Source organism: Cottoperca gobio, chromosome 11 (genome assembly GCF_900634415.1).
Source record: "Cottoperca gobio chromosome 11, fCotGob3.1, whole genome shotgun sequence".
NCBI classification, from domain to species: domain Eukaryota; kingdom Metazoa; phylum Chordata; class Actinopteri; order Perciformes; family Bovichtidae; genus Cottoperca; species Cottoperca gobio.
In genome coordinates this window covers 20,312,802-20,340,451 of record NC_041365.1, presented here as the reverse complement: position 1 = coordinate 20,340,451, position 27,650 = coordinate 20,312,802, and the positions used below count along the sequence as shown (strand labels likewise).

Genomic DNA, 27,650 nt, shown 5'->3' with positions numbered 1-27,650 from the left:
GCCATCGGTGATGTCATCTTATGTTACTTGCTGATGGCAGTCAACAAGGAGAATATCGGCCGATCCCGATGTTCGGCTGATCATTTCGTCAGGATTCGTTTCACGAGTTGGAGTCAGAACTGATACTTATGTCAATCACTGGTTTTCACCCCTCTTTGACTCTCTTACCCGTCTTCCCAAACCCGTAGTTGGGTTTAAAGCTCATAAAAAATGAATATTCAGAATCAGACATCCTAAAAGACAAGACGGTGCATATACAAGACAAAAACAAGATAAATAGGCTAACATGTTAAATAAGTAAAAACAAACCTTGTAAAGATGAGTAGCAGCATAATACTAGAAAGTGAACTAGTCAGTAACAACAATAATAAATGGTATGAAGATATAATTAATAAAGGATTATGTTGTGTAGTTCGATAATGCAGCGTCACCGTACAGCAGTAAGACAGGAGCAGGTCACAAAGTATTCTCCGAGTGAACACGGACACGTGGGGTAAATATTGGATTTTTTGGGCCACTTTGAAATCGATTGACAACCTAAACACTTGAATCCGGCTGCAACACCTGTTCACAGCAATGTGATGGATTTGTTATGGTTTTTAGAGCGAGATCTGCTGCTGTACAGAGAAGGGTCAATATGCAGTACTTTGGACTGCGGACACTGGTGGATTCCCAGCTTTGTTGACTGTTTCTGTTGACTGGCCGGCTATCGCACTGACATGTTACTGAAGCCTGCAGAAGATAAATATTTTTCCTCAGTTGGCATTTCGCAATGATTTTGACCAAATACAAAGATATTTATGGCGGTAAAAGCGGATGAAGTGAACGTATCTTTTAAACCTTAGCGTCCCTACTGCCGTCTTTTAACCTCGACCCCTCTGAGTTCACACAACAACAAGCTGTTGGCAAGAGTGAGCAAAGTGTGTTCATGCAGTGCAGGTTTTATATTTACTTGTGAGGAAAAGAACTGTGAGCGGGGCGAGAAAAAACATTTCTGCCCGGAAAAGGATTGTTGAAAGTGAAGTAAATCTGCTGTCTGATAGCCCTCTGGCTAGGATAAAGGTGAGAGAACCCCCCCCCCATCCTCTTCCTGTTAAAGAGGTGTCTCGCTGTAACACGTTGCAGTTTCCATGGCACTGTTTATAGGTCAGACTGCGGAGCTAACCTCATTCTGGGCCTCAGGGAAGGAGAGTGAGAAATGAGATCATTAATGAGAGAGAATGAAAGTGAGAGAGCGGAGTCGGCGGCGAGGGGGGGGGAGGTGCGGGATTGAGGGAGTGCAAGCAAATAACTTGAAATAGTGTGAGTGATTGGTTGTAGTGGGAGATGCTGCGAGGGAGGGAGGGAGGGAGGGAGGGGGGATGAGAGGCAGCGCTGTCTATGCCAGTAGGGGATGCCCTCAGGATGTGTTTCCCTCCTCTTTTATTTATTTCTCTTATTTATTTATACATCTCTCTGTGGGCTCAGCCATTGGCCGAACAGGCCAGGCCAAGGCTATTTTTATTTATCTCACTCCGACTTGTCGGGGATTCCCTACTGGCGCTTTGTGATTGGCTGTGAGAGCCTTTAATCTGGCTAAGGTGGAGATCCTCTTTCTCCTCCTCTTCCCTCTGCACCTCATGTGGCGTGCACCTGACACTGTGTGCTGGCTGCGAGTATAACCCTGACAGCCTGTGTCTGAATCCACTCCTACAGGTGTCACGAGTAGATATGCACCAGTAGTATCTGTTGTCGAGGGGAGATTTAAAAAGAAAAAGACGCAAGAAGTCAGCGGTGCAAAGGCGCCACTGAGGCATCTTTCCATTCAATACACACTTGACTCTGACTTCGCTTCAATAAGTGCTTGAAACTATAGACTCAGACGGGGGAAAGCGAGGGTATGTTGTGAAGAACACACATGTCTACGAGTGGAAGTGGAATGTTACTTTTGTTAAGAGGGAAGTCTGTCACGGGACGGACGTCAAAAACACTTTAAATGTGTTTAAATAAATCACATTTTTGATATTTTAAAGTGATTTATTGGCAGAACTCTTGCAGGACTGTTGTTGTTATAAAACATATTAATTAAACTGATGTATTTTAGAAGAAATAAAACGTGATAATGGTATAAAGCTCCAGTTTGAGCTCTCAAACGATCTCTCGTTAGCATGCAAGTGCACATAAAAAGCATGATTGTGGAGCCTGTTAGGTATCATATTCTCTATATTACTTTATTGATAAACACAATAGATGCAGTTAATTGATTCGGAAAAGGAAGTGTTGTCATAATTACCTAACTTGTATCATACTCAGTAAATAAGCATGTTTTCCAATTTAAAACACACCTGCCAGGATGTGTACGACAGATCTACATGTTTAATTTAACGTGTGTGGGGGGGGGGTGTTTATTTTGTAAGCACCTGCAGTGATTTGCACAGACACATTTTTTTTAATCTGCCTCAGAACATGTTTGAATCCTGATCCAACAGCGGCGGAGAGGTAAGCGCCATTTAGCTACTTTAGTAGCTTCCGCACAGAGCCAGCCAGACATCACCTCATCCGGAGCACAGATGGGTCTGTTTGAGCCAGGTGCTCAAATCCCAGCGTCTGTCAGGCCGCTGTTGAGGTGGGAATAAAGGAGTACAGGAGGTGCAGGTAGGGGAAGCAACAGTCAGCTTGAGAAAGGTGGCGTGGATAAGAGGCGGAGGAGGCGGAGGGAAGGGGGGGGGAAACAAGGCGCGATAGTGGAACTAGCCGAGCAGGTTTGGCCGGCTCGTGGCTCCAGGACACAAATGCACATTCGAACTGTATTTACCGCGCTTCTCCGGAGCTGCTGTTGTCTTCATGGAAAGCTCTTTCTGTAGCTGATGCTAATCTAAAACAACTCTGTGAGTACAGCACGGCGGGGAATACAACTGCAACATTATTGTCTTAATCTATAATGAATAACTATGATTTATCATTAAAGGGGCACTCTGGCAATTTTACACATGAACGGTTTTACTACACCGCGTGTGAAAGCAAACGTATAAAGTGTTCTGATGATGTCACAGTGATGTCATCACGCTGATCTCAGTTTGGGGTTTGAGATTTAAACATTTTAGTACGAAGCCTGCGTTGAAATCTGGAGGTGTGAGCATTATGTAGTCAGGGAAGGTCTAGTGAAAGAAGCAGTGCAGTTGCATTATGGGAAATGTAGGATCCGGTGTTGGTGGAGCTTCGGGCTGAAAGTCAGGATATCTCAGCCCCCGCTGCTTCAATATTCAGCATTATCTTTTTAATCTGCTCCTCACAAGTGGAACACTAAACTACTAAACGTGTAACCGTCTGGACCTCGGCCTTGTTCCTCACTGTACGTCCTGCACCTCTGGAAACAGCTGGAAGGGAACACACATGTGCAGCACAACACTAACGCCGTACATATTAAAGATAAAAGAAATAGTATTTCTTTTATCATTTGCTTAACAACAATTGGCGGATTCTTTTATTTATTTAGTTTGAATATGCAACTTGTGCCCACATTCAATACATATTGAACTATTTACATTTGTACAACCTCTGCGTCCTCCCGTGTCCTCTCTGCTCCGTGTAAACCGTCTGCAGTTCAAAGTTTCGCTTAATGCTCGTCTCATTGTTCGTCTCAGCCGAGTCATTCAGCTGTCCAGCTGAGGAGCAGCATGTGATGTTTCTCTCAGGATCTGGTTTCTGCAAACGATTTGATGAAATATCACTTTTTCTAAGAATGTTGCAAGACTTGTTCATTTGTCCTGACGAGGGGGTTTCTCACACATGACTCGTTCAAAGGGCATCGGAAATGTCAGAGTTCAACAATAATTTCAGTTTTTACAGTTTATGGCTGATAAATAATATAATTGTGGCGATGCAAAGAAAGAAAGCATGCCTCTCCCACCCGCCGGCACGGGTTTATGAAGACGTGTTCATGTTGTACACACTGATGAAGTGAAGAGTCATTAACATATGGTGTGAAAGCTCCTTGTAGCTAATACAACCGTCCTCCTCCACCGAGTCTCTGCTGTCACTGTCCGGCTTTCATACTTTCTGGAAGTGACACTTCCTCGCCACGTCAACCCATGGGAATAAGTACCAGACCACCACCGCTTCCCTCCCTCCCACCTTTCCCCCTTCTCTTTGAAAATCTCCTACTTGTCCTTTCCCAGGTCTTTTGTACCCCTTTCTCCTCTGTGGGGCTAATCCCACTCAGAACCGCCCACTGGTTGTGGTGCTCCTCTCTTCTGATGTGTCTGAATGTGCTCCAGACTCGAGAGGAAGGTCACATGTTGCTCACATACGCACGCCTCAGTTTGTTTTTCCGACCTCCATCGTCCTGTTCGTCTGGAGTGGTTTCATCTTGAAGGAAGGGTTCAGTGTGTTTGATTTGTGTCTCGTAGCCTTTTAAAGAATGTTGTAATGAAGTAGTTGTTCACCGCTCGCAGGCTTCACGTCAAATCTTGAATGTTTGGGAAATTAATTATTTAAATTTGTAGATGTTTTGTTTTCAAGCTTTGGAATAAGCTTGGAAACAATTATGCAGCTTGAAAAACTGCTTGATTTTCAACACAATCTGGTGTTTTAAGGACACAATAACTCCAAAGGTCTTTATGATATGTGTTTGTTGGCGTAGCGGATCTTAAATAAGAGAAACCAACACTCAAAGTGACCGTATACATTAATACATGTGGCTATAAAGGAACCCTATATTTAGCTGTGATGATAAAGGCTTCAAGACTCTGGGCAGTTTTGGTTTCCGTACCTTGAAAGTCCTTGAATTTTAAAAAGCTGTGTGAACCCTGAGCTGCAGTTTGATGTGGTGTAATGGGGGCTCTACGTTGGGTGTTTGTGGTGATGAGAATAGACGTTCTTGCTTTTCTATCAGTTGACTTTTCATTTTTTAATTCGGTGAAACCTCAAATTTGATCTGAATTTTCTCACCTTTTGAAAGTGTCTCTATCTGTGCCCGTTAGGAGCCCCCCCTTCACACGAGCTCAGTCTTCCCCAGTGCATCTGCAAAGCTCAGGGACCACCCACATCACAATAACAGACCCCCCCCTCTCTTTAATGACCTTTAATGTTATGTGCCAAGCCTCCTGATCTGGAACCGAGGGATCTTCCAGTCTTGTTGCTGATCAACTCTGAGTCTCCCCCCCCCCCTCCCCTCCTGCAATCCCCATTCCCTGCTCAGCCCAGCCCAGCTCTGCTCTCCTGCTGCAGCTAAGCTTGTTTTTGCGACATAGCTCTGGAGCAATCAGCCTGACAAGGCCGGCCCACTTTTTTTCCCTCTCCTCTCCTGCCCAACCCCCTCCCTGCCTCTCTCAATATAACTCCGGTTTTTTTTTTGCTGCATTTCTCTCTCTTCTGTTTTTAAATATATATTTCACTCTCTGCTTCTCTTTCGTTCCTCTTTCTGTCTATATTCTCGTTTTCTCTTTCCCTCGCCTGCGCCCTCCCCCCCTCCTCCTGCCCTCCCCTTCCTCTCTCTCTCTCTCTTCTCTCAGTAAATCAGCTTTCATAACGCTGTGCAGCGCAGCCTTGTTTTGCGAGGCTCTGGCGCTGACGGTATTCAGAGTCCGGGGCCAGTTTCCTGTTGCTATTCTGGGGCCCTTGCTTCCTGTGTGTACATGTCTTATTCAGATTCCAGGGCGCCTCTCGCTTGCTCTCACCCCTCCTCCCAGCTCGCCTGTTTCTCTCCCTTTGCTCCCTCTCTGTCTCCCCCCCTTTCTTTTCCTCTATGTGATTTTTAATTAATGTACTTGAGAAAATTCAATCTGCTGACAAAGTGTGTTGTTTTGCATTTTGCTTCAGTGAATTGTTTCTCAGCCTGCTGGAACCCAGAGCCCTGTGCTCACACACAAACACACACAGAACACTCTCCCTCTCCCTTTTTGCTCTCTCCGCTCACTCTCACACTCTGCACACACACTCTCCCATGCCCCTCCCCTCTGCCTCCATTTCTGCTGGGCTGAGCTAGTTTTGCAGCACAAAGACTGTGGCTGACTGCAGCACTGTCTGTCCGCTCTGCTTTCTCCTGCTCTCGCTGGAACGAGCTGCCGAGCCTGGATGGATGAAAGCGGCCTCACAATGAAATTAACTCTCACTCTATGAAATAACCTCTATATTATTTCCCCCCCCCCCCTCTCTGCCCTGTTAATTCACTGGAGGCGCTGGTTGCTTTGGTAGCGCCCCCTATGTGTGTGTGTGTGACAGTAAGAGGGGAGGGGCGTTGCTGCTCTGGAAAGCAGGCAGACTGGCTGTAGGGGTCTGGAGACTCCCCCACCCCCCACCTCACTCTGAGCCCCTTCGTATCCCAGCACCCCTCACCTCGGGCTGGGCAGCTGCCTGCCTCACTCGGGCATCTGTGCGCTGCCCTGGGACTCCCTGCTACTATTGTGATCTCTACAAAAGGCCCCCCACGCACACACCATCTCCCCATTATTCACAGCAATCAGACCGCCCCCACCCTCCTCCCCTTCACCTCCATCTACTCTGTGTTAGCTCCACACAGACTGCTGCAGTGTTTGTGTGCCTTGCACACCCCCTTTTTTTTGTTACCCCCACAGAGAAGCTCAATTAGGCAAATGTAGAGCGTTTAAAGAAGAACTCCCTCCGTATTGATTAAGATTCATAGTTCTTCTTTTCCTCTGGACGGCGAGCATCACAGGAATGTTAGAGCAGTATCGATCAGTCTCAGAAGATTTGTACTTTTTATGCCCGAGCAGCTCGAGACTCTTTTTCTGAATTTTGCTGGTTCACTCTTTGACTTGTGTGTGTTATTATCCTTCCCACGTGGCTGCTGGTGATGAAGTGGCAGTGTAATGGTGATCTCTGGGGAGCTGGAGGGAGTAGACATTGCGTCTGTGGCACTGATATGTAACCTCAGCATGGTGCTCCCAATCTGCAGATTATTTTCGAGATTAATCGTTTGGTTTATAACATTTTCTAAATGTCTTGTTTTTATATTGATTTAAAACACAGAAAAGCTGCATTTAAAATGTAAAAATGAAAACAGTAGTTGATGTTTCTGTTGCAGCTCTTCATTATCTACGCTTGTTGTTTGCGTTCATCAACGAGACAGCAGACGTGTTGGATTCATCCACTGAGTGGTCTTTGAGCCATCTGCTCTCCGGCTCGTGTCTGTGTCACCGTGTGGCTCAGAGTTGCATTTTGCACCTATATGTTGAGTTTATGGAGAGCTTCTCGTCAGCCTGTGCTGCATGTGAAGCTCTGTAATGGCTGCTGCTGCTGTATGAGGCAGGGGCCTGCCTTGCTTCTCCTCCGTTCTCCATTTCTTCCCTCATAGTGGGATGGGAGTGCCCCCTCATGGTTGAGCTCAGCCCTGCAAACCTGGAGCTGGGGCTGGAGCTGACTCTCTCCAAGCCACCGGTGGACTTCCCAGAAGCTCCTCGTAGCTGGGCGCGGCCCCCAGGTGCAGCTGGGAGCCTCTGGGCAGGTGGCTGTCCGTCTTATGATCAACACCTGCACGTTTCCTGCTGTCAGCCCACCGTGCTGCAGCACAGAGGCAGTACAGGCGGCTTCATACACCAGACGGCCTGGATTATATTTTCTCTGACCGCCTACGATCTTTGTCACCTGTGTGTGCAGACGGAGGCGCTCCGATGGGGGTCTGCGGATGACATCCTTCAGTTAAGTCAAGTCGGCCGGTTCAGAGGCTGAGCTGGGAGGAGGAGGAAGAGAAACCCCCTTTTTGTTTTAGAAACTGCAGAGAAACTTTCACTTGATGTCAACGCTTTAAAAGAGAAGACATGACTTTTCCCATGACCCTGTTGGGATATGAAAAGCCCACTTTACTCTGAGCGAGCAGCGCTGCGAGGGAAACAGAAAACATCAGGGACAGCAAAGACGGCAAAGAAGTTTGAGAATTTGCTGTTTTTGTGTTTGTCCACTCTCAGTGCAGCAGGCTTGGAGTGTGTAATTAAAGCGGCGGGGGTGGAGCCGGGGGGGTAGGGGGGGGTGACACTGCTCTGGTGCGTCTGCGTTTCCTGTAACAATGACGGGATGCTTCTTTTGTAGTAGCTGACTGCACCGTGACCCTGGCGGGAGAGAGAGAGGGCGGGAGAGGGAGATCTAATGTGTCAACCACGTGGATCGCAGTAACCATGGCAGCCCTTGAGATGCAGCCATTTTCCCCCTTCTATCTCCCCCCCTCCCCCTCCTGCCTTCCTACTCTCTCTTCCTCAGCGATCACCTCGCCACAGAGGACGTGTGTGCTCAGACTGAGGCAGCTTTTCCTTTTTTTCTTCTTCTCCCCCTGAATATTGTGTTGAGCATCTGGAGGCCTGAGAATAAGGACGCCTGCCAACCAGTGAACCCCCGAGGTCTGAGAGTGACAGAGGAGAGTGTGTGACTGAGGGATGAACTCTGCCCCCCCCCCACTACACACACACACACACACCTCCTCTCCCTCCGTACCACCACCACCACTAGATCTAGTTACACTTCTGGCCAGGGTCACACATTCCACATCCGTTTCATTATCTCAGGGCCGCGATGCAGCCCCTCTCTTCTCCCACTTTCTGTTTCTCATAACCTCGAGGAGAAAAAAGGAAAAGAAATCGGCTGGCTTGGCAGACTAATGGCTCTGGTTGGGCTTGATTGATTCAGTGAAGTAATCTGCAAATGGAATACATTAGTACGGCAGAGAGGAGAGAGCAGATGACTCAGAGACGGCACAGGCTCACTCAGAGGAGCGCAGGAGAAGAAGGGAATAATAGCAACAGTAAAGACTTTCTGCCGTTTCCCACATTCACCAGCACAAATGCAACAATAATTGTGTTAGAATACATTTTCTAGAATTTTCTTAATGCATTTTAAGCACTGAACTTTGTGCAAATCTGTCTTTTTTGCCTCTTGTCTTGGAAACATTATCAACAGTGTTCTGCAGTTCTCAGCTCTGAAGTTCCATGTTAGTGCAGTGCTGGGAAAAAACACAAAATGGCTGCCATAGAGAGGAGCTTGAAGCTCCACAGACAGAACTGCAGCTCTCTCCTTCTCTCCACAACTCGCCTCGCATATCTGCCCCCTTTTTCTTGCATGTAGAGAAACGGCGTGTTCTCTTTATATTCTCGCGTTCTGAGGTGTTTTAATTGTCACGGACGATGCAGCTCGTCACAACTCTGCAGACCCCGGCGTCCCCCTCAACTCCTCCTCATGCCCGACCCACGTCCTCTTCATCATTTGACTTCTCATAATGAGCGTGTTGAGTAGCAGAGCCACACAGCATCAGTATCACAAAACCTCTCCCCCCCCCTCCCCCCCTTCCTCTTCTCTCCTCTCGCTGTCCGGCTTGTGCAGTCAGCAGAACAGGCTGGTGCTGTGCAGTATTGAGCTGGGAAAAATCAATGACTGCAGAGTGGGAGTAGGTAGGAGTGTGTGTGTGTGTGTGTGTGTGTGTGTGCGTGTGTGTGTGTGCGTGTGCAATGCTTCTGCCTATCCATGCTGAGGGATCAGAGCTGTCAGATATTTACAGAATGGTAAAGAGCTCGCCCTCTGTGCTGCATGGCAGGTGTACATGTGAATGTTTTTTTGCATTTTTTTCCTTATGCATTAGCAGCATTACTGATCAACATTTGACATAAGAAAGCTCAATCAGGAATATTTAGTTAGTGTTGGTTTACTGGTAGAGTGCCAGTGATGTCACTGCTGACACCAAAACCATATATATATATATATATATATATATATATATATATATATATATATATATATATATATATATATATATATATATATATATATATATATGTGTATATATCTATCAGAGATACTCAAGTATTCTCTTATCTGCTGCTGCCGGGCCTCAGTCACCGCTGGACACGTGAAGGGACACGAAGTAACTTGTATATTGTATATATAACCGTATACAGTACGGTGATTCAAGACGAGGAGACGCATTTTTCTGGAAAAGGAAAGTGTGTGTGTGTGTGTGTGTGGATTTGATGGTGCATGGCCCCTTTCCATATTCTCATCTTCTTCCTGTGATCTCTTTGGTGTCTGTTTTTTTTGGATATTCTTGCTCACACTGACAACGATGCTGTCAAAGGTCGATGACGCGAGTGAAGCGTAACCATGGTAACCGAAGTGCACATGTGCTGTATTGTGACAGTAGCCGTGAGGAAACAACCGAAGAGGCTTTCTGCGACACTAAATAAACCCCTGAGCTTCAGGAGTATTTAGCATAAGGGACCCCCCCCCCCCTTTCCATTCACCAAATTAAGCCGTCTCACATGTTAAAGAGTAACTTAACACATGAACTCATATAAACAGGCACTTTATTATCTTTATATCTTTATTATCTTTATATCTTTATATCTTTATTACACTCCACATCCTTCCTGATCTCTTGTTGAATCTTTTTAGGGACCGAGTGTGAAACACAAGACGTTTAACTCACTGTCGCCGACTCCTACGACCCCCGTGTGTAACCCCAGGATTTGACCCCCGACCTTTTTAGCCCTGTGGTCTGGGTCGGGGAGGGGTTGGTGGTGTCAGACGTTTTTTTTTTTTTGTCACTGAGACTCTGAGGCTGAGGTGGTCATCGTGGCGGCTGAGCCCTCCGTCAGATGACCGGTCTTGTGATGTCTGAGTGCAAGTGGGGAGGTGCTGGTTGGTGAAGAAGGGGAGGGGGGGTGATGTAGGTCATCTGACGATGCTGGCTGCTGGAAAAAAGGATCCCGCCATGGTTGTTTAAACAAGAATGTCATGCGGTTTGATCTCCGCTCTCCTCCAGAGCATTAAGATCTCAGCGCTGCGTGGCGCTCGCTCTGACCTGGTTCTACATCTGAGAACATGAAGTGGGTTTCAGCCAATGAAACGCAGGAGAGTGATTCTCATCCATAAAGCCCTCCTGCTGAGGTTAGCATGGTTTTGTAGCTGCCACGTCTCCTGTGCGTGTCAGAAAGGCCCGGGTCTGTGTAGTCACCAGAGTGAGAGGAAGACGTGGAGGGGAGGGTGAGAGGGAACAGGGTGGGGGTGGATTCTGAATCAGCGTTCTCCTCCTGTCACTCCCTCTGGGGTTCCTCCATCAGGTCACGTCCCAAAAATAGCAACGGGCGCCGTTTCAAGTGCAAAACCGCCGGCTTCGGGGCTGCAGCCAGCCTGCGAGTGTGAGATTTCTATGGGAATAGTTGGCCACCTTCCAATGAGTGCTTTGCCCCCACCCCCCCCTCTCCTCCCTCCCATTTTCCCCCCTCCTCCGATGTGACTGGCAGATGAGCTTGCATTTCTGAGCGAGCACATGGGCTCCACGTGAGTGGCCTGTGTGTGTGTGTGTGTGTGTGTGTGTGTATAAACATTCACCTTCCCACAAACGTAATCATCGCCCGGCTGCCTTCCTACCTTCCTTCCTCGCCTGGCTGTCTTTGTGTCACAGCCAGCGCGGCTCAATAACAACACCACATGGCACCAGCGCCTGTGCCCAGCACCAATTATTTCAACTGCCTCCCGAGATGACTTGCTTCAAATATTTATTTATTTTGCCCCCCCACTTTCTCTTTGCGAGCCACACACACAGAGTTCTCCTCGCCAAGATGGATCATTATCAGTGATGTGGGAGCGATGTGGAGTGTTTTATAAAGGAAGACATTGTACCTGAATGTGTGTTTGCTGGCGGCCCGCTATGAAAGAATCACAGACGCATCCCGGTGGAGGCAAAGATTGCTGTAACGCATCAGTGCCCATTTGGATTTCCGCTCACTTTATTTGACTTCACTTGACTTTCACATTACTATGAAATAAAACAAGAAAGGAAAATATGATTCACATTCCAACAAATGCAGCACATTTCCTTCTCCGCATTTAAGAGTCTGAGCCAAACGGGGCTTTATTTACACCCCTGCTTACACACACACACACACACACACACACACACACACACACACACACACACACACTCCTGTATCTGAGCTTCCCTCAAAGGAGGACTGATTTGTTTGATTGTTTTGTCTCGGAGACGTTTATTCTTATAAACCAATCCTATCTAACCGTTACAAACTGTTGAAACATTGGAATTGGTTGATTTGAAGTGAAGGGATGTTAAAAACAACATGGAGCGTCTTCAGTTGGATATATTTCATGGTTTTACTCGGTAATATTCAAAGCTAGCAGCTCAGTCGTTACCGGAGTGAGGAATTAAAGATCTTTTATTCTGTACAAACATCGATAACGACGTCGACTCGTAGAAACACAAAATGTTCCAGAAGATGAGACGAACTTTAAAAACCATAATCAACATTTTGCTCGTCTTGTTCCAGGATCTGTCGGGCTCCATCGACGACCTGCCCACCGGCACCGAGGGGGCTCTGAGCCCGGGCGTCAGCACCTCGGGGGTCTCCAGCAGTCAGGGCGAGCAGAGCAATCCAGCCCAGTCGCCCTTCTCTCCGCACACCTCGCCCCACCTGCCCGGCATACGTGGGCCCTCGCCATCACCCGTGGGTTCCCCCGCCAGCGTCACCCCCTCCCGCACCGGCCCCCTGTCCCCTGCTGCTGTGCCAGGTAAACACAGAATCCTAACAGCTGGTGTTTGTAAAACGGTTTTAAATTATGTTTTTTGTGACAAATGTCTTGCGAGTCTTAACCCCGAGACGTTTGTGGGTGTTTTCTCTTTTATGCTCCCGTCACATTTGAGGATATTTAAGTCCTGCGTGGAAACGGCACAGTAATGGCTGGAAGCAGGGAGAAGCCACACATTTATTTTATGCAGTATAACAGTTAAAAATGCCATAAATCATAAAGTTGAATCTATATGAATCTTTACAAGTGTTACCAATATTGGAGAGAAATATGGGGTCTCCACATGCGACACATGTTCAGTCAAAGTTTCCCTGAATGTTTGTCATGTGACCTTCGTGACTTCCCCGTTGCGCTGAGGGAAGCATCATTTAATGACGTTCAGAGGATATGGTGAATATGGATTCTGCTGTTTTAAGCTTGAATTCAGTTAATTTTCCAGCGTTCGTCACATGATTCGTTCAAGGACTGTAGGACATTTGATAATCTGATGATGATCTCAGTTTTTACAGTTTCTGAATGCAATAATAAGAATTCACCTGCTAACGGCTGCTACACGTAAAACTAAAATAAATTCTCACATGGACTTGGATGCTGTGTGAGACAGTAAACAAACAGCAGACAGAGTTTTCTGCTCAACTCTCCCCTCACAAATACAACATTTGTAATCCATGAAGTGACTTGCCAGATGGGAGCATTTTCTCCTAACATGATGCCAGTAAACCATCCAGACGGCAGAGACACAGAAGTTACGATGCCACCAACAACTCATTGTGGAGAGCAATTTAACAGGCAGCCATCAGGACGCTGTCATACTCTTTGTTTTCATTTTATTTGATTGGCTTATTGTCCTTTTGATGGCCAATATCTCAATGTTTAAAGTGGCAATCCTTAAGATGTCAGTCCTGGTTGATTTGGCTACACCATAGTTTAATACCACACGTCTCAGATTACTGGTGGCAGCGAAACAAACTGTTGTTTTAATAATAAAGTCAGGAAGTCATAATCACTCTGGGAGCAACCGGGATCTGATTTAATGCTGCACATGGCTTCAGTCTGCCAACAGTGAAAGTGAAAGTAGTCGGTAATGTGATAGTGCTTAGCGCACTGACAACACATCACGTTCCCTGTGACCGCTTCATCATTCAAGTCAACTTGCCCCGTTAAACGCTGTCCATGTGAAGCTGCAGCAGCAGGAAGTGTCTGTTTAGCATGGGCAGAAACTTAACACACAAATGTTGTCACCGACGTGCAGTTCTTAATTCTGCAATCAGTGGGCTGGATCATCGCAGGCGTGTGTGATGAAGATAACCAAAGTGTGTTGAGTTGCTGAGCCTCCGTGTTGTTGCTCTCCTGCAGGTAATCAGATGCCTCCCCGGCCGCCCAGCGTCCAGTCAGACACCATCATGCACTCTTCTATGAACCAGTCAGCCATGGGCCAGGACAGGGGTGAGTGTTGACACATCATGGTTCAAGGGTTCTTTCTTTTGCACAAGACCGGATCAAAAACGCTTATGAGGTGTCTTTTTAAGCAAGAGCGGCCAACAGTTGAACAATGCTGCCTGTTCCACATCCTCAGCAACCTGTAGGTGTGATTGTTTGCATTTGTAAACACTCCCCCAGGCTGTATCTTTAAATACAAATGTGCTTGTAGTCTACTCGCCAGGTCAAATGAGGGTAACAGCAGGCAGACACGCACTGTGTGTGTGTGTGTGTGTGTGTGTGTGTGAGGAAGTAAAGAGCGAGGTTCTTCACACAGGGACATGATGTGTTATATATGCATATGTGCATATACAGAGAAGTGAGGTGTTTTACAGAACTATGTATCTGATCACAAGGGTTCCCGCCGATCCCTTAAAAGGCATTGAATTTATGAATCTAAACATAAGGTCTTAAATGGTTTTAAAATGTCTTAAATCAAAAGTCTTAAAAGAGTTCAGACGAGGGAATTTTGTTTTCTGGCGTTTTATTGTAAAATCTCTAAATTATTGGTCAAATAAAGTAATTTACCTAAATTGTGCTCAAAATTCATCTTAAATTATACAGAGTGGCATAAAAACAAGTCTTAAATCTAAATTGCCTTAAGCTGTAGGAACCCTGAATGACGTTCTCTCACAATCCTCTCCAGTGTACATGCGTAACCCTCAGATGCCTCCTTACGGGTCCCCTGGACAACCTGGCTCCGCCTTATCTCCACGCCAGTCTTCGGGAGGCCAGATGCATGCTGGGATGGGACCATATCCCCAGAACAACTCCATGGGAAACTACGGGCCTCAGGGGGGCCAGTACGGTCCACAAGGTGAGGCCTCGGGGGCAGAAGCTTTAAGGCCCTGTTCACTGGTTGACAAAATAGTAGGAGAGGACAGTGTTAGTCTGCTCCGTCATATCATGCAGGGTTCTTTTTTCAAATCCTAAAAACATTCTGAATGAGTTTACAGTTGTCGTCCTGCGACCGTCACAGTTTCGTAGATGGCCCAGATTTATATATATTAAAAAAAAAAGAGGCTTTGAAGTTTCCTCTCACTTCATTTATTTATGAAATCATATCGCTTCACTTTGAAGTCTCAGATGGTTTCTGTGGGCTTTTGAAGAAGTTCTGCTATGAGTCAGAGCAGCGAGCAGCGAGGGCCAGATAAAGCTCGCTTCATCAGGCTGCCTGACAGAAACAGGCAGCACGGAGGTAAATTTAGAGCTGGACTGCTGAAGCTCAGAAGTCCTCGCACAGTTTATAAACAGTAGGACTGCATGGAAAGATATCAGATGATTGTGAGCTAAAATCTGCATTCTTGTCTGTCTGTGACCCTTCCAGCTTACCCCAGGCAGCCCGGCTACACAGGGATGCCCAACGCCAACTACCCCAGCGGTCCCGGCATGAGCGGCTCCATGAACCCCATGCCCGGCCAGGCCAGCGGGGCTCCGTACGGAAGCATCCCGCCTGGCAGAGTAGGCCCCGGGCAGATGGGCGCTCGGCCGTTCGGCCCCGGGATGGCGGCTAATATGGTCGGCTTGCCTCCTCAGGTGGCGTCTGGGATGTGTCCTCCTCCAGGCATGAACAGGAAGGACGGCAGCCCCTCAATGCACCACGGACCCACAAACTCCATACACAACAGGTGGGTTCTCACAGCTGCTGGCCTCATCCACAATAATAAACGATCTCTGCGCACACCAGCGTTTCAGGAATAATCTCTGTCCGACGTAAACAGGAAGCAGATTGTCTACTCAGCGGTTGGTTGCTTATTTGCAGTAAATAGTACAGAGGAGGAGGAACGGCATCAGCAGCCATCTTTCCCACATTCCCGCATATTTTAATATTTTGTTAAATGCAGTTACATAAGAAGTGGATACAAAGAGACTCCAAGTCTGCAGCCTACCTACGTCCAGGTCTTTCTCTCTCACACACAAGTTTTACTTCATTATGAGTCAAGAAATGTGGTCGACACGTGTCCCTGTGGTCGACTGGAGAGCAGTAGTTATGCTTTGTTTGTTTACCGTTTCTTTGTGAACGTCACAAAAGGAAAGTCCTCCGTGTTTATGTTCTCAAAGCTGCAAACCGCACCTTCCAGTGTCCTGATAACGCCGCTGGACACGGGAATTGTCACAAATCGCAGAAACAGTAGCTTTCCTCCTGCGTATTTAAGCAGTTTTTTAGACTTTAACTTCAGACAACAAGGTCAAGCAACGCCTGTAATTCGTTATCCATGTTGAATGAACCACAGGTAGTCGAGGATGACTGCAGCACATGGTAACGTGATAGGGCCGTGATCAGGGAAGGACACATCGTTACTGATAACACCCAATCAGGAAGCAGAAGTAAGTGTCTGCGTCATCGTTTTCAAAAGCTTCGTTTCCGCCCGTCCAGACTAAAACACAATCCCGGAGTTTTCAAACTAAAACGAGGTCAGCGACGTTTTGAAACATCTTCTGCTTTCGGGGTTGCGAAAATGCAGAGTTTTAGTGTGGGCGCTCTGCGTAAACATGTCAGTGTGTATGTGACCTTAGTGTCTCAGGCGAGGGTCAACTCGCTTTGCATGAAGACTCTGGAGCCGTGTGTGTGTCCTTGCTCGAGTGTGCAGGTTGTGTGTGACCATGAAAATGTTTGGTTCTTCCCACGTGCAAGCCGGTGTGTTGTGTGTGTTGGTGCCTGAGTGTGCCGCAGACTGGATGGCAGTAGACCAAACACTTATCTATGAGAGAAAAGGGAAAAGAGGTGGAGAGAGTGAGAAAGCAGGAGATGGTCTCCGAGATCAGTGAATCACATATTTCCCCAGCGAGGGTGCCAGCTCAGCCTACAGACACACTCGTGGGCTCGGCAATTGCTGGAGTCACGTGACGCAAATTGATGTTTCCTACAGAATAAGCGAAACCCAGCAAACACGAGATGAGAAAAAGGCGTAGGTTTGTTACAGAAAGGCATGCAGGATTATTATTCTGATGTTTCGAGGAGTTTCTAAGCAAGCGTTCTCTTCTCTAGGCCCCCTGGTTACCCTAACATGTCCCAGGGCATGATGGGAACAGGCTCTCCGTACGGCCCTGCCATGAACAGCATGCACGGGATGATGAACCAGGGAGGGCCCGGGCCGTACCCTATGGCTGCAAACATGGCCAACAACACACCTGGTGAGTAAAAGCACTGAAGCTGTGATCCAGAGGTTGTGTTACTGTGTCCGTGGACAGCTGGTGTAGACTGGTATTAATGGTTTTTATTCTTCCTCTTGTTACCCCCAAAATCCCAGGAATGGCTCCCAGTGCGGAGTTTGCCATGGAGAAAATGAACCCCACCCCGAAGATAAACAACAAAGTGGAGGGGACTCCCAAGCCTGAATCCAAAAAGGTAGAAATCCACATGATGAAATTCTCGTTGCTACATCGATCTACGTAAAAATAATCGAACTTCTTTCATATTTGATTTAAAGTTTAAGGCTTTTTTCAGCCTCTCAAATATGGAGATTTCCTGCTTTGTAATGCGTTTTTGTTTTTGTTGCCGTACCCATGGCTGCTGCTGTACTGCACTGCGGAGCAGGCTACTATGTGACTCTGTATTAGGTCTCTCTTGTTAGTTGCAGCCCTACTTGTTGCTCATTAGAGCTTTTCCTAATCTCACAACTTCCCGTCACCCTTCCTACAGAAGTCGAGCTCTTCCACCATCACTAACGAGAAGATCACTCGTCTGTACGAGCTCGGCCCTGAGCCGGAGAGGAAGATGTGGGTGGATCGATTCCTGGCCTTCGCTGAGGAGAAGGCCATGGGCATGAACAACCTGCCTGCAGTGGGACGCAAACCTCTCGACCTCTTCAGACTCTACGTGTCCGTCAAAGAGATCGGCGGCCTCACGCAGGTATTCCACCTGAATATCTCAGATTAGCGGTGTTGTAATTCCTGTTGTGTGCAGCTTCTCTGAGCCCACTCCTTCCTCTCTCTCTCTCTCTCTCTCGCCCACCAGGTGAACAAGAACAAGAAGTGGAGGGAGCTGGCCACCAACCTGAACGTGGGCACGTCGAGCAGCGCGGCCAGTTCGCTGAAGAAACAGTACATCCAGTGTTTGTACGCCTTCGAGTGCAAGATCGAGCGCGGCGAGGACCCGCCCGCGGACTTCTTCAACACAGACAGCAAAAAGAACCAGCCCAAGGTCCAGCCTCCCAGCCCAGGTGAGCATCATGTTCCCCTCTGATTACATCCAGTGGTTCCCACGGCTCCTTGACATCCTTGAAGGTTTGTGAATTTGAGGAAAACAAATCAAGCCTTTGACAGTTTTTAGACATAAATAGACGTGGGTCATTGAAAGTGTTCTTTTTACTGCTTTTCATCCAGCAAATAAGTATTTTGCACAATATGTTGTTTTGCTGTAACACACATTCAAGCCTCTCATTCTTTTTAATTGTTGTTTCCATAAAGCCTCATAGTTCTCATTATAAAATGCTCAGTGTTGTAAGTGTGACCCTCAATCCATGTCTCAAACTAAACCGTGTTGGGTCTGGAAAGTCCTTTGAATCTGAAGTTTAAGAAAGTGTTCCCCTCTCTCCCTGGGGTGCAGCATGCTTTCCATGCAATTCATCACATCCTCCTTGCTCTATTTGCCTCACATCATCTGCCCTATAAACTAGTGTATTTTATTGTATCCTATTAATTGCGGTGTTAAAAGCTGATCTTAGACCGTCGTTCGTCATCTTCTGTACGCCGCTGCCATCCTCCATAAATCACTGCTGTTGTGTTGTACATTGGAGGAGTTGTAAAATGACGCCGGCGTAGCTGTAAGTCCTCTGGACGGTTCCACGAACACGTCTCTTGGGGGAATACTACTTGGCATTTGCACAGGACATGCCGAAAGGCTCGTCCTTTCCGACTGTGTTTTTTTTGTTTTTTTGTGCGAACTGTGATTCCACCAGCGTGCCAGATCTGCCAATGAACTCTGAATGTTGGGTAAAAAAAGTCTGTGTGTCTGAACTGGCAGTCAGTCAGAGGTTAAGGAGGGGGGGTTAGGGGACGACGTGTCGCCTGGAAGCTGTTTGTTTTGGAGGGACTCCGCTTTTAGCTGCCAGGAGCAGCCACACCAGGAGCGACCACGTGCTGCTCCAGTCTGGCCCAGACCCACGCTGTCAGACACGGGGCACTGAGTCAGCGCCGGGGAGTTGTTACAGGAGACATCAGGGTGCTTGTCAGCTGGCATCAGCCCTCTAGTTAGTACGAAGGAAGAGCTGGGGAGGAGGGTGTGTGTGGGTGTGGGGGGGGGGGGCGTGAGGTGATTTGGCGATAGCAATGCCCCGTCAGTGGCGCGTCCTCGCTGCCTGGTGTCTTGGCCCAGGGCTACAGAGGCAAGGCAACACTCCCTGGAGATTAGTGCTGAGCCAGAAATGATGAATGGGGGGAAGAAGTGTGTGTGTGTGTGTGTGTGTGTGTGTGTGTGTGTGTGTGTGTGTGTGTGTGTGTGTGTGTGTGTGTGTGTGTGTGTGTGTGTGTGTATAAAAGTCATTCTCTCTCTCTCTGACTCCATGCTGTTTTTTTCCATCCTCACGAGATCCTCCCCCTCCCCTTTCCCCCCTACATCTTTAGTAGAGGGAAATCCCTGCCCAGAGGGAGGAGGAGGGGGGAGGAGCCGGGTTAGTGTGTGTGTGTGTGTGTGAGAGAGAGAGAGAGAGAGAGAGAGAGAGAGAGAGAGTGTGTGAGAGCTAGAGAGGCGAGAGGGTGATGTGAGAAAATGTGAATAAATGTGACCTGCCACTGACCCCGGTGTGTGTGCCAGTTTAATGAATGGGAACCTGTGAGTCATCAGACTGGCGTGCTAATAGTGAGAGCTGAAAGTTGAGGATGAGCGCTACTATGTCACACACTGACGAGCAATCACTCACTCTCCTACACACACGCGCACACACACACGACTCGCTGTCTCTACAGGTCAGGCAGTAATCTGTCAGAGTCAAGGTTTAGATCATTGTTTCCTGGCGACTCCAAAAGCCTGTCGGTGGTTGAAGAGGAGGAGGGTGAGGGTGGGGGTGGTGGGTGGTGGGGGGGGGGGGGGGGGGGTTTGCATGCTGTGATGAGCTGGAAGATTCAACATTTTCGCTGGCTGTGCACTGAAAAGCCAGTCAGCTTGACTCAAACTTGTGTATCCTCTGTGCAGCGCTCAGGAATTTCTTAATGGGATTTAGGATTGCCAAAAGCAGCATGTGTTCCCTGAAAGCCCCCAGCAGTGCTCAGCCTTTCCACTATTGACTTTTATTCCTGGAGTGAAGGATGTTCTTTGAATCCTCTAGAATCTTTTGAATATTTCAAACCGAGATGACTTTTTGTCCTTTTTACAAGCACTCAGTGTGTGTATCCTTGTTTTTGCAGCTGGTTCTGGATCCCTGCAAGGACCCCAGACTCCTCAGTCCACCAGTAGCTCCATGGCAGAGGGGGGAGACCTGAAGCCCCCCACCCCAGCCTCCACCCCGCACACGCAAATGCCTCCAATGCCTGGCGTCAGGTACGAGTTAGAAGCAACGATATCGTGTTTCTATGATGTTAGCAATATCAGGAGTCATCACAATGAAATGAAAGTGATCCCTGTGGCGGAATTGGATCAGTGCAGCAGGAAATAAAATACAACAAACAGGAAAAAGTTGTGTAATGGTAAGGTGTTAAGATACACACACAAGCAACCAGCCTGTTAATACGTGTTTAAGAGAAGTATAATACGGAAGAAAGTATAAAAACATTTTTAGAGAAACATTGTGTTCGAACACAAATATATAAATAAATAATTATAATAATAATAATACATTTAATAATAAAAACATAGTATTAAATTAATAATAATAATAATAATAATACATTTAATAATAAAAACATAGTATTAAATTAATAATAATAAAAACATAGTATTAAATTAATAATAATAATAATAATAATAAAAACATAGTATTGATAATAATATTAATAATACATTTAATAATAAAAACATAGTATTAAATTAATAATAATAATAAAAACATAGTATTAAATTAATAATAATAATAAAAACATAGTATTAAATTAATAATAATAATAATAATAAAAACATAGTATTAAATTAATAATAATAATAATAATAATAATAATAATAAAAACATAGTATTAATAATAATATTAATAATAATAATACATTTAATAATAAAAACATAGTATTACATTAATAATAATAATAAAAACATAGTATTAATAATAATAAATACTACTATATATAATATAAAGTAAAGTCATATGAATCTTTCCTGAAAACTTATTTTTAATGTCTTAAAATCTACAGATGGGTTTGGAAATTCTTTATAGGCCAAAGAACAGTTGGTAGAGACTAAAACCTTTTTATAACAAGAATTAATTAGAATTTTGAATAATGTATATGAAGCGTAAACATTTCTATATTTCCCTAACGAGCCTTCTGTCTTCCGTTAGGAGTAGTAGTGTTAATCTGCAGGACCCCTTTGCTGACGGAGGAGACCCGGCGTTTTCCAGAAGGAACGCCCTGACTCCCAACTCGCAGGGCTTCCAGCCGGGGATGGGCGGCCCAGAGATGATCGCTCGAATGGGCCCCTACGAGTCCAAACAGGACCCCTTCGGTGGCATGAGGAAAGGTGAGCGACAGCCAAAGCAGCAAAAATCAGATACTGTCAAAAAATCAGAGTTGAAACTTAACAATCTGTCTTTTTTTTTAAGCTGGAGAGCAGTTCATGCAGCCAGGCCCCAACAGTGGGATGGGAGAGCAGTACAACAGAGGCCCACCAGGCCCGATGGGCAACATGCAGATGGGCCAGAGACCACAGTACCCTTACGGATATGACCGAAGGTAAACAAACTTTCTGCGGCTGCCCACTGCTCCGAGCGTGTAGGATGAGTTAATGCAGAGACATATGAGAAATGGGGATAAGGAATAAACAAATATAAATCTTAAATTTGTTGGAGCTAGAATGCTGTTTCTGCACTTCTTCTGTTCCACAGCGCTTTGTCAGGCGTTTCTCCAGGAAATAAAATATTTGCAGTTCGTAATATCTGGGAAATTCATACACGTGTATAAACATTACTGAAGCTTACGTCGTCAACTCGTGCATTGAGAAACATGCAAGAAATCCTTCCACCTTTAAAGCTGCTGGTAGCCTTTGAGTGGCAAAGTGAATGATCAACTAATAATACTTCTTGGGTCGATGTTTGACTGACAGCCTTGTCATCTTCTCACCATGATGAAACTCCAAGAAGTCTAACATCTGATCCTGTGTTCACTTCTAGTTGATTAATGATTAATTTGTCTATAATTTATCCATCCATTTATTTATCCGCTAAAAGTGCCTGGTGTTCGGGACTTCTGTAAAACATAGAAGGGTCACCAGGAGCCAGTTAAGTCAAATGACCAGAGTGTTGTTTGTTGGGTTTACAGACCGGAACCAGGCATGGGCCCTGAAGGCAGCATGGGACCCGGAGCTCCTCAGCCCAACATGATGCCTTCAGGAGCAGAGACGGGGATGTACTCGCCCAGCCGTCCTCCACCACAGCAACGGTCAGTACCACTAACATTGGGCTGTACAGGATAAATACGGTTGGTTTTAAAAGACTGGAGCGTTAGTTTCATACTAAAACTCTGTAATTAACTGCGAAGAAGAAATGTTAAAATGTAAAGGTGTGAACTTTTGTTATTGTTTTCAGGCATGAGTCTTACACCAATCAGTACCCTGGCCAAGGAGCTCCCCCTGGTGGCCCGTACCCAAATCAACAGCCAGGAATGTATCCACAGCAGCAACCGGTGAGAACATTTTGTTCGGCCTTCGCAGTGCTCTTATCACAACTTGATTCCTCTTTTTATTATTATTATACGGGTTACATGTACACTTCCCTCTCTGTGCTGGCGTCCTATCGAACATATGCAAGCCATAATTATTTTATTCGTGTATAAAGATACGCAATTAGTTGGAAATCCTTTATTAGGCATAAGCTCTTGGGAGGTACCATCTGCTTTCAAGGGGGTCTTCAAAGACAATAACACAATATAAACACAGCTAGACAAAACATTTAATAAAAATCAAGATAATTAGACGATGCAAATGTGACAAATCTAAATATCAAATAACAAGACTCCAAGCAGATCATGAAAATGTATAATTGATTAATTTTACAGAATATGTTGAGGATGGCATTAAGTAATGAAGTTATTAAGCATAATGATAGAGGTGTTATTAACATGTACAACTGATGAGTTGAATAGATGATATAGTTTGAATATTTATTGTTATTGTTGTTCGCGATTGTTAATTATGATGCTGATTGTCGTCTTCTGACAGAACTACAAGCGCCCCGTGGATGGAGGGTACGGTCCTCCTGCCAAGCGCCATGAGGGAGAAATGTACAACGTCCCCTACAGTGGTCAGCAGCAGCCGGGCCCCCAGGCCTCGGGGCCGCAGGGCCAACAGGACATGTATAACCAGTATAACGCATACCCTGGAGGGGAGCGCAGACCACCTGGCCCACAGAACCAGTTCCCCTTTCCCTTCGGCCGGGACCGAGTACCGTCATCTGCAGGCCCCAACTCCCAGTCCCCGATGCCTCCACAGATGATGGCGAACCCCATGCCCTCGGGTCCCGATGGGCCCCAGGGGCCAATGTGGCAGGGCCGCAACGAGATGGGCTACCCCAACTATCCCAACCGACAGGGCCCTCCTGGACCAGGCCAGGGCCCCGGCTACCACGGCATGAACCGCTCTGAGGAAATGATGCCGGCAGACCAGCGCATGAACCACGAGGGTCAGTGGTCCGGCCACGTCAACCAGCGGCAGCCCCCTTTTGGCCCCGGTGGTTCTGGACCCCCCATGACCCGACCCCTGCCATCCACCTACCAGACTTCCCAGAACCACATTTCTCAAGTGTCGAGCCCCACGCCGATGCCCCGGCCCATGGAAAGCAGGACGTCGCCCAGTAAGTCTCCCTACATGCACCCGGGCATTAAGGTGCAGAAAGCCGGACCCCCGATTCCCGCCTCCCACATTGGCCAGGCCCCCGTGCAGCAGCCCATGATCAGGCGAGATGTGGCCTTCCCTCCTGGCTCCGTGGAGGCCTCCCAACCCCACCTCAAGTCCCGCAGACGGCTCACCGTGAAAGAAATTGGTACGGAAGCTTTATTTTATTTCATGCCTCACTCACTATTTCCATTATAGAGTTAGTACCTGCAGTGTTAGCAGTATGAAAAACAGCTTATTGAGTCGATTCAATTTTATTAAGGATTTCCGCGGGTCCTTTATAAAGTCTTAAATTAAATTGTCTGAAATGTACGCCTAAAAAGGTATTAAACAAGGTTTGTAATTGTCTTCGATACAATTGTTTAGTTCTTAAAACGACTGCTCTACTGTTGTGTTAACTGCAAATAATAAATTGGGTCGTCGGGATTTATTAGTTTTTTGCTCGGCAGGAGAACAGAATGTTTTCCACCCCGGTCAAAACTTACTGAAGCACATCATGAAGATATGTTTCATGCTACTCTACCAGCGTCTTAACAGTTTAGACTTTCTCAATTCTGCGACAGGTGGAAGTTAAACCTGACGTAGAAACATGGAGAATATGTTTCTGAAGCCAGAGGGAGCCCGATGCTGCCACTGTATGAAGAAGTTAAAATTAGGGCGGGAAACAAAGTGTTAGAATCGCCCATGAAATGTGAAAAACATCAATGAAAGGTTGGCAACAGACGCCGACCACGAGTGTGTCCTCCAGACAGCGTTTGGGTCATACGAGGACGCACTTTCCTTCATAATTCTGCCCGCAAAATACAAATGGGTATTATATTTAAACTAATGAGGCACCTTGAGTAAAAGATTTCTACAGCTTTAAGAGGCTCATTCAGTTTTTGTCTTTTTTCACAGGCACTCCGGAGGCTTGGAGAGTGATGATGTCCCTAAAGTCAGGCTTGCTGGCTGAAAGCACCTGGGCCTTGGACACCATTAACATTTTACTGTATGACGACAATAGCATTTCTACTTTTAACTTATGCCAGGTAAGTTCCACAAACCTACACCTGTTACATTTATATTCACAGATTCTCTCATAGTGTGCGAGTTTACAGGATTGTTTTGGTTTTTCAGCTGCCTGGCTTCCTGGAGCTGGTGGTGGAGTACTTCAGACGCTGCCTCATCGAGATCTTTGGCATCTTAAAGGAGTACGAAGTAGGAGACCCCGGCCAGCGCACCCTCATAGACCCCAACGCCGCTGAGGATCTTGTCGACGAAATTCCCATGCCAGAGGGCGATAGCATGGACATGGACGAGGACGATGAGGAGGACGATGAGGCGGAGGAGACAAAAGCCAATCTCGACACCTTACTGGTGCAGGTGAAACAGGAGGAGGACAGCTCACACAAACACACGTCTTCAGAGGACGAGGAAGAGGAGAAGGAAAGGGAGTCTTCTATCAAGGAACCCAATACCTCAGGGGCCTCCCAAGACGCCAACATCCACTCGGAGAAGCCCAAGCAGGCGAGCAAGTTTGACAAACTCCCCATCAAGGTGGTGCGGAAGAAGAATCCCTTCCTGCTGAACCACACGTCCAAGCTTGGGCAGCGGCAGAGCTTCGACAGCGGCCTGACACACTGGAGCATCGGCGGCGGCGACACCACCGAGCACATCCAGACCCACTTTGAGAGCCGGATGGAGCTTCTCAAGCAGCGGAAACGCAAGCCGACGGCCACCGAGAGCCTTAAGAAGGTCCAGGTGACCGAGACTGTGACAGAAAACCCAGAGAAATCCAAGTCCAACGGGGAGGAGAAGCCTCGGCAGCAGCCCCCGTCCTCTGAACCTCAGAAGTCTCCGGCAGAGAAGACCCCTCCTCCTCTTCCCATCGGTGCACCAGTCACTGCCACCATCGACGATGTACTATCTGCCCGCCCGGGGTCGGTCACGGAGGAGGTTGTCCGTGGTGGCGCGGAAGAGCAGAAGGAGAACGGCAAGTACCTGTTCAGCATCAACCCTGACCTCCAGAGCCGACGCAACATCAAGATCTTGGAGGACGAGCCTCACAGCAAGGACGAGACGCCGCTCAGCACTCTGTCGGACTGGCAGGACTCGCTATCCCGGCGCTGCATCTGCGTGTCCAACATAGTGCGCAGCCTCTCCTTCGTCCCCGGCAACGACCTGGAGATGTCGAAACACCCCGGCCTGCTGCTGCTGCTGGGCCGCCTGGTGCTGCTCCACCACAGGCATCCTGAGCGCAAACAGGCCCCGGTCACCTACGAGAAGGAGGAGGAGGAGGATGAAGGCGTGAGCTGCGAGAGAGATGAGTGGTGGTGGGACTGCCTCGAGGTGTTACGGGAGAACTGCCTGGTGACTCTGGCGAACATCTCGGGCCAGCTGGACCTTTCTATCTATCCAGAGAGCATATGCCTGCCGCTGCTGGACGGCCTGCTCCACTGGGCCGTCTGCCCCTCAGCGGAGGCCCTGGACCCCTTCCCCACGCTGGGGCCCCACGGCTCACTTTCCCCCCAGAGACTGGTCCTCGAGACCCTCAGCAAGCTCAGCATCCAGGACAACAACGTCGACCTCATTCTGGCAACGCCGCCGTTCAGCCGCATGGAGAAGCTGTACGGCTCGCTGGTGCGCTTGGTCGGCGAACGCAAGGTGGCCGTTTGCCGAGAAATGGCGGTTGTCCTATTGGCTAACTTGGCGCAAGGCGACAGCCTAGCGGCGCGGTCTATCGCCATGCAGAAAGCCAGCGTGGGTAACCTGCTAGGCTTCCTGGAGGACAGCCTAGCTGCCACACAGTACCAGCAGAGCCAGAGCTCCCTGCTACAGATGCAGGGAGGACCTCAGTTTGAGCCCACCAGCGTGGACATGATGCGGCGGGCGGCCCTCGCCCTGCACGCCCTGGCGAAGGTGGAGGAAAACCACTCTGAGTTCACTTTGTACGAGTCGCGGCTACTGGACATCTCGGTGTCCCCACTTATGAACGCTCTGGTGTCCCAAGTGATCTGCGACGTACTCTTTCTGATCGGCCAGTCATGACGGCCGTGGGGAGGTTTCAGCTCTGCCTCTCTCCGTTCCCCCCCACCCTCCAATCCCTTATTGTTTTGTGTGCGTGTGTCTGTTGCGTGTGAGTGAAAAGAGCAAAACTGACTGTCCTTTTTCTTTTTTTATTTATGCAAAATCACCTCGGATTCCACTGTCTTTCTACCCCCTGCTTCTCACTAAAGGAAGGAATATCATGAAGTAGCTGTGGATTTTAAACGTCTGAAACGGAAAGATACTGACAAAGAAGAGCAGATTGGGACCCAGGCATAGGACAGAGTGCGCTGCCCTGCGGAAAGGACTTGTTTTTTAATGAAAAGAAAAATCTCCAGAAAAAAAAAAAAGAAGAAACTGTAACCAAAGTTGCTGTCTCGTTTACAGTGAGTTTGGGGGATACATGTGCTCGCTTTCTCCCTCGGGGGGAGGGGGGGGGGGGGGGTCGGCAGGGGGAAGAGTGCACGGACTAAACAATATTATGGTTCATGTTTGGAGGCTACATAGACTCACGGACTGTGGTGTGGTATAATTGCTGTAACTTTGGATGCTATACACTCAGCCCTACAGGAACCACATTATTGGCTGTGAACAGACATCTGTCATGGGAGGCCTGTGCAGTAGATTGTAGGACTTTTTTCTGTACTGTACACC

General features: G+C 47.4%; 1 protein-coding gene across 4 annotated transcripts in view; it reads left to right on the top strand.

Moving 5' to 3' along the window:
* Nucleotides 1–27,417, top strand: part of arid1ab (AT-rich interactive domain 1Ab) — a 51,739-nt gene extending 24,322 nt beyond the window's left edge. Inside the window, exons 6-21 of one of the 4 annotated variants that reach the window (XM_029442673.1) lie at nt 12,264–12,504; nt 13,879–13,968; nt 14,648–14,818; nt 15,329–15,629; nt 16,991–17,136; nt 17,253–17,350; nt 17,645–17,854; nt 17,960–18,164; nt 20,347–20,479; nt 21,427–21,605; nt 21,688–21,817; nt 22,403–22,522; nt 22,669–22,765; nt 23,301–24,120; nt 24,870–25,000; nt 25,089–27,417. In XM_029442673.1, the coding sequence (XP_029298533.1) occupies nt 12,264–12,504; nt 13,879–13,968; nt 14,648–14,818; nt 15,329–15,629; nt 16,991–17,136; nt 17,253–17,350; nt 17,645–17,854; nt 17,960–18,164; nt 20,347–20,479; nt 21,427–21,605; nt 21,688–21,817; nt 22,403–22,522; nt 22,669–22,765; nt 23,301–24,120; nt 24,870–25,000; nt 25,089–26,999 (4,983 nt within the window). In that variant the 3' untranslated portion in view covers nt 27,000–27,417. Of the gene's footprint in view, nt 1–12,263; nt 12,505–13,878; nt 13,969–14,647; nt 14,819–15,328; nt 15,630–16,990; nt 17,137–17,234; nt 17,351–17,644; nt 17,855–17,959; nt 18,165–20,346; nt 20,480–21,426; nt 21,606–21,687; nt 21,818–22,402; nt 22,523–22,668; nt 22,766–23,300; nt 24,121–24,869; nt 25,001–25,088 lie in introns of all 4 variants that reach the window. The other 3 variants (XM_029442670.1, XM_029442672.1, XM_029442671.1) reach the window with 3 other exon arrangements.
* The last annotated feature ends 233 nt before the right edge of the window (nt 27,418–27,650 follow it).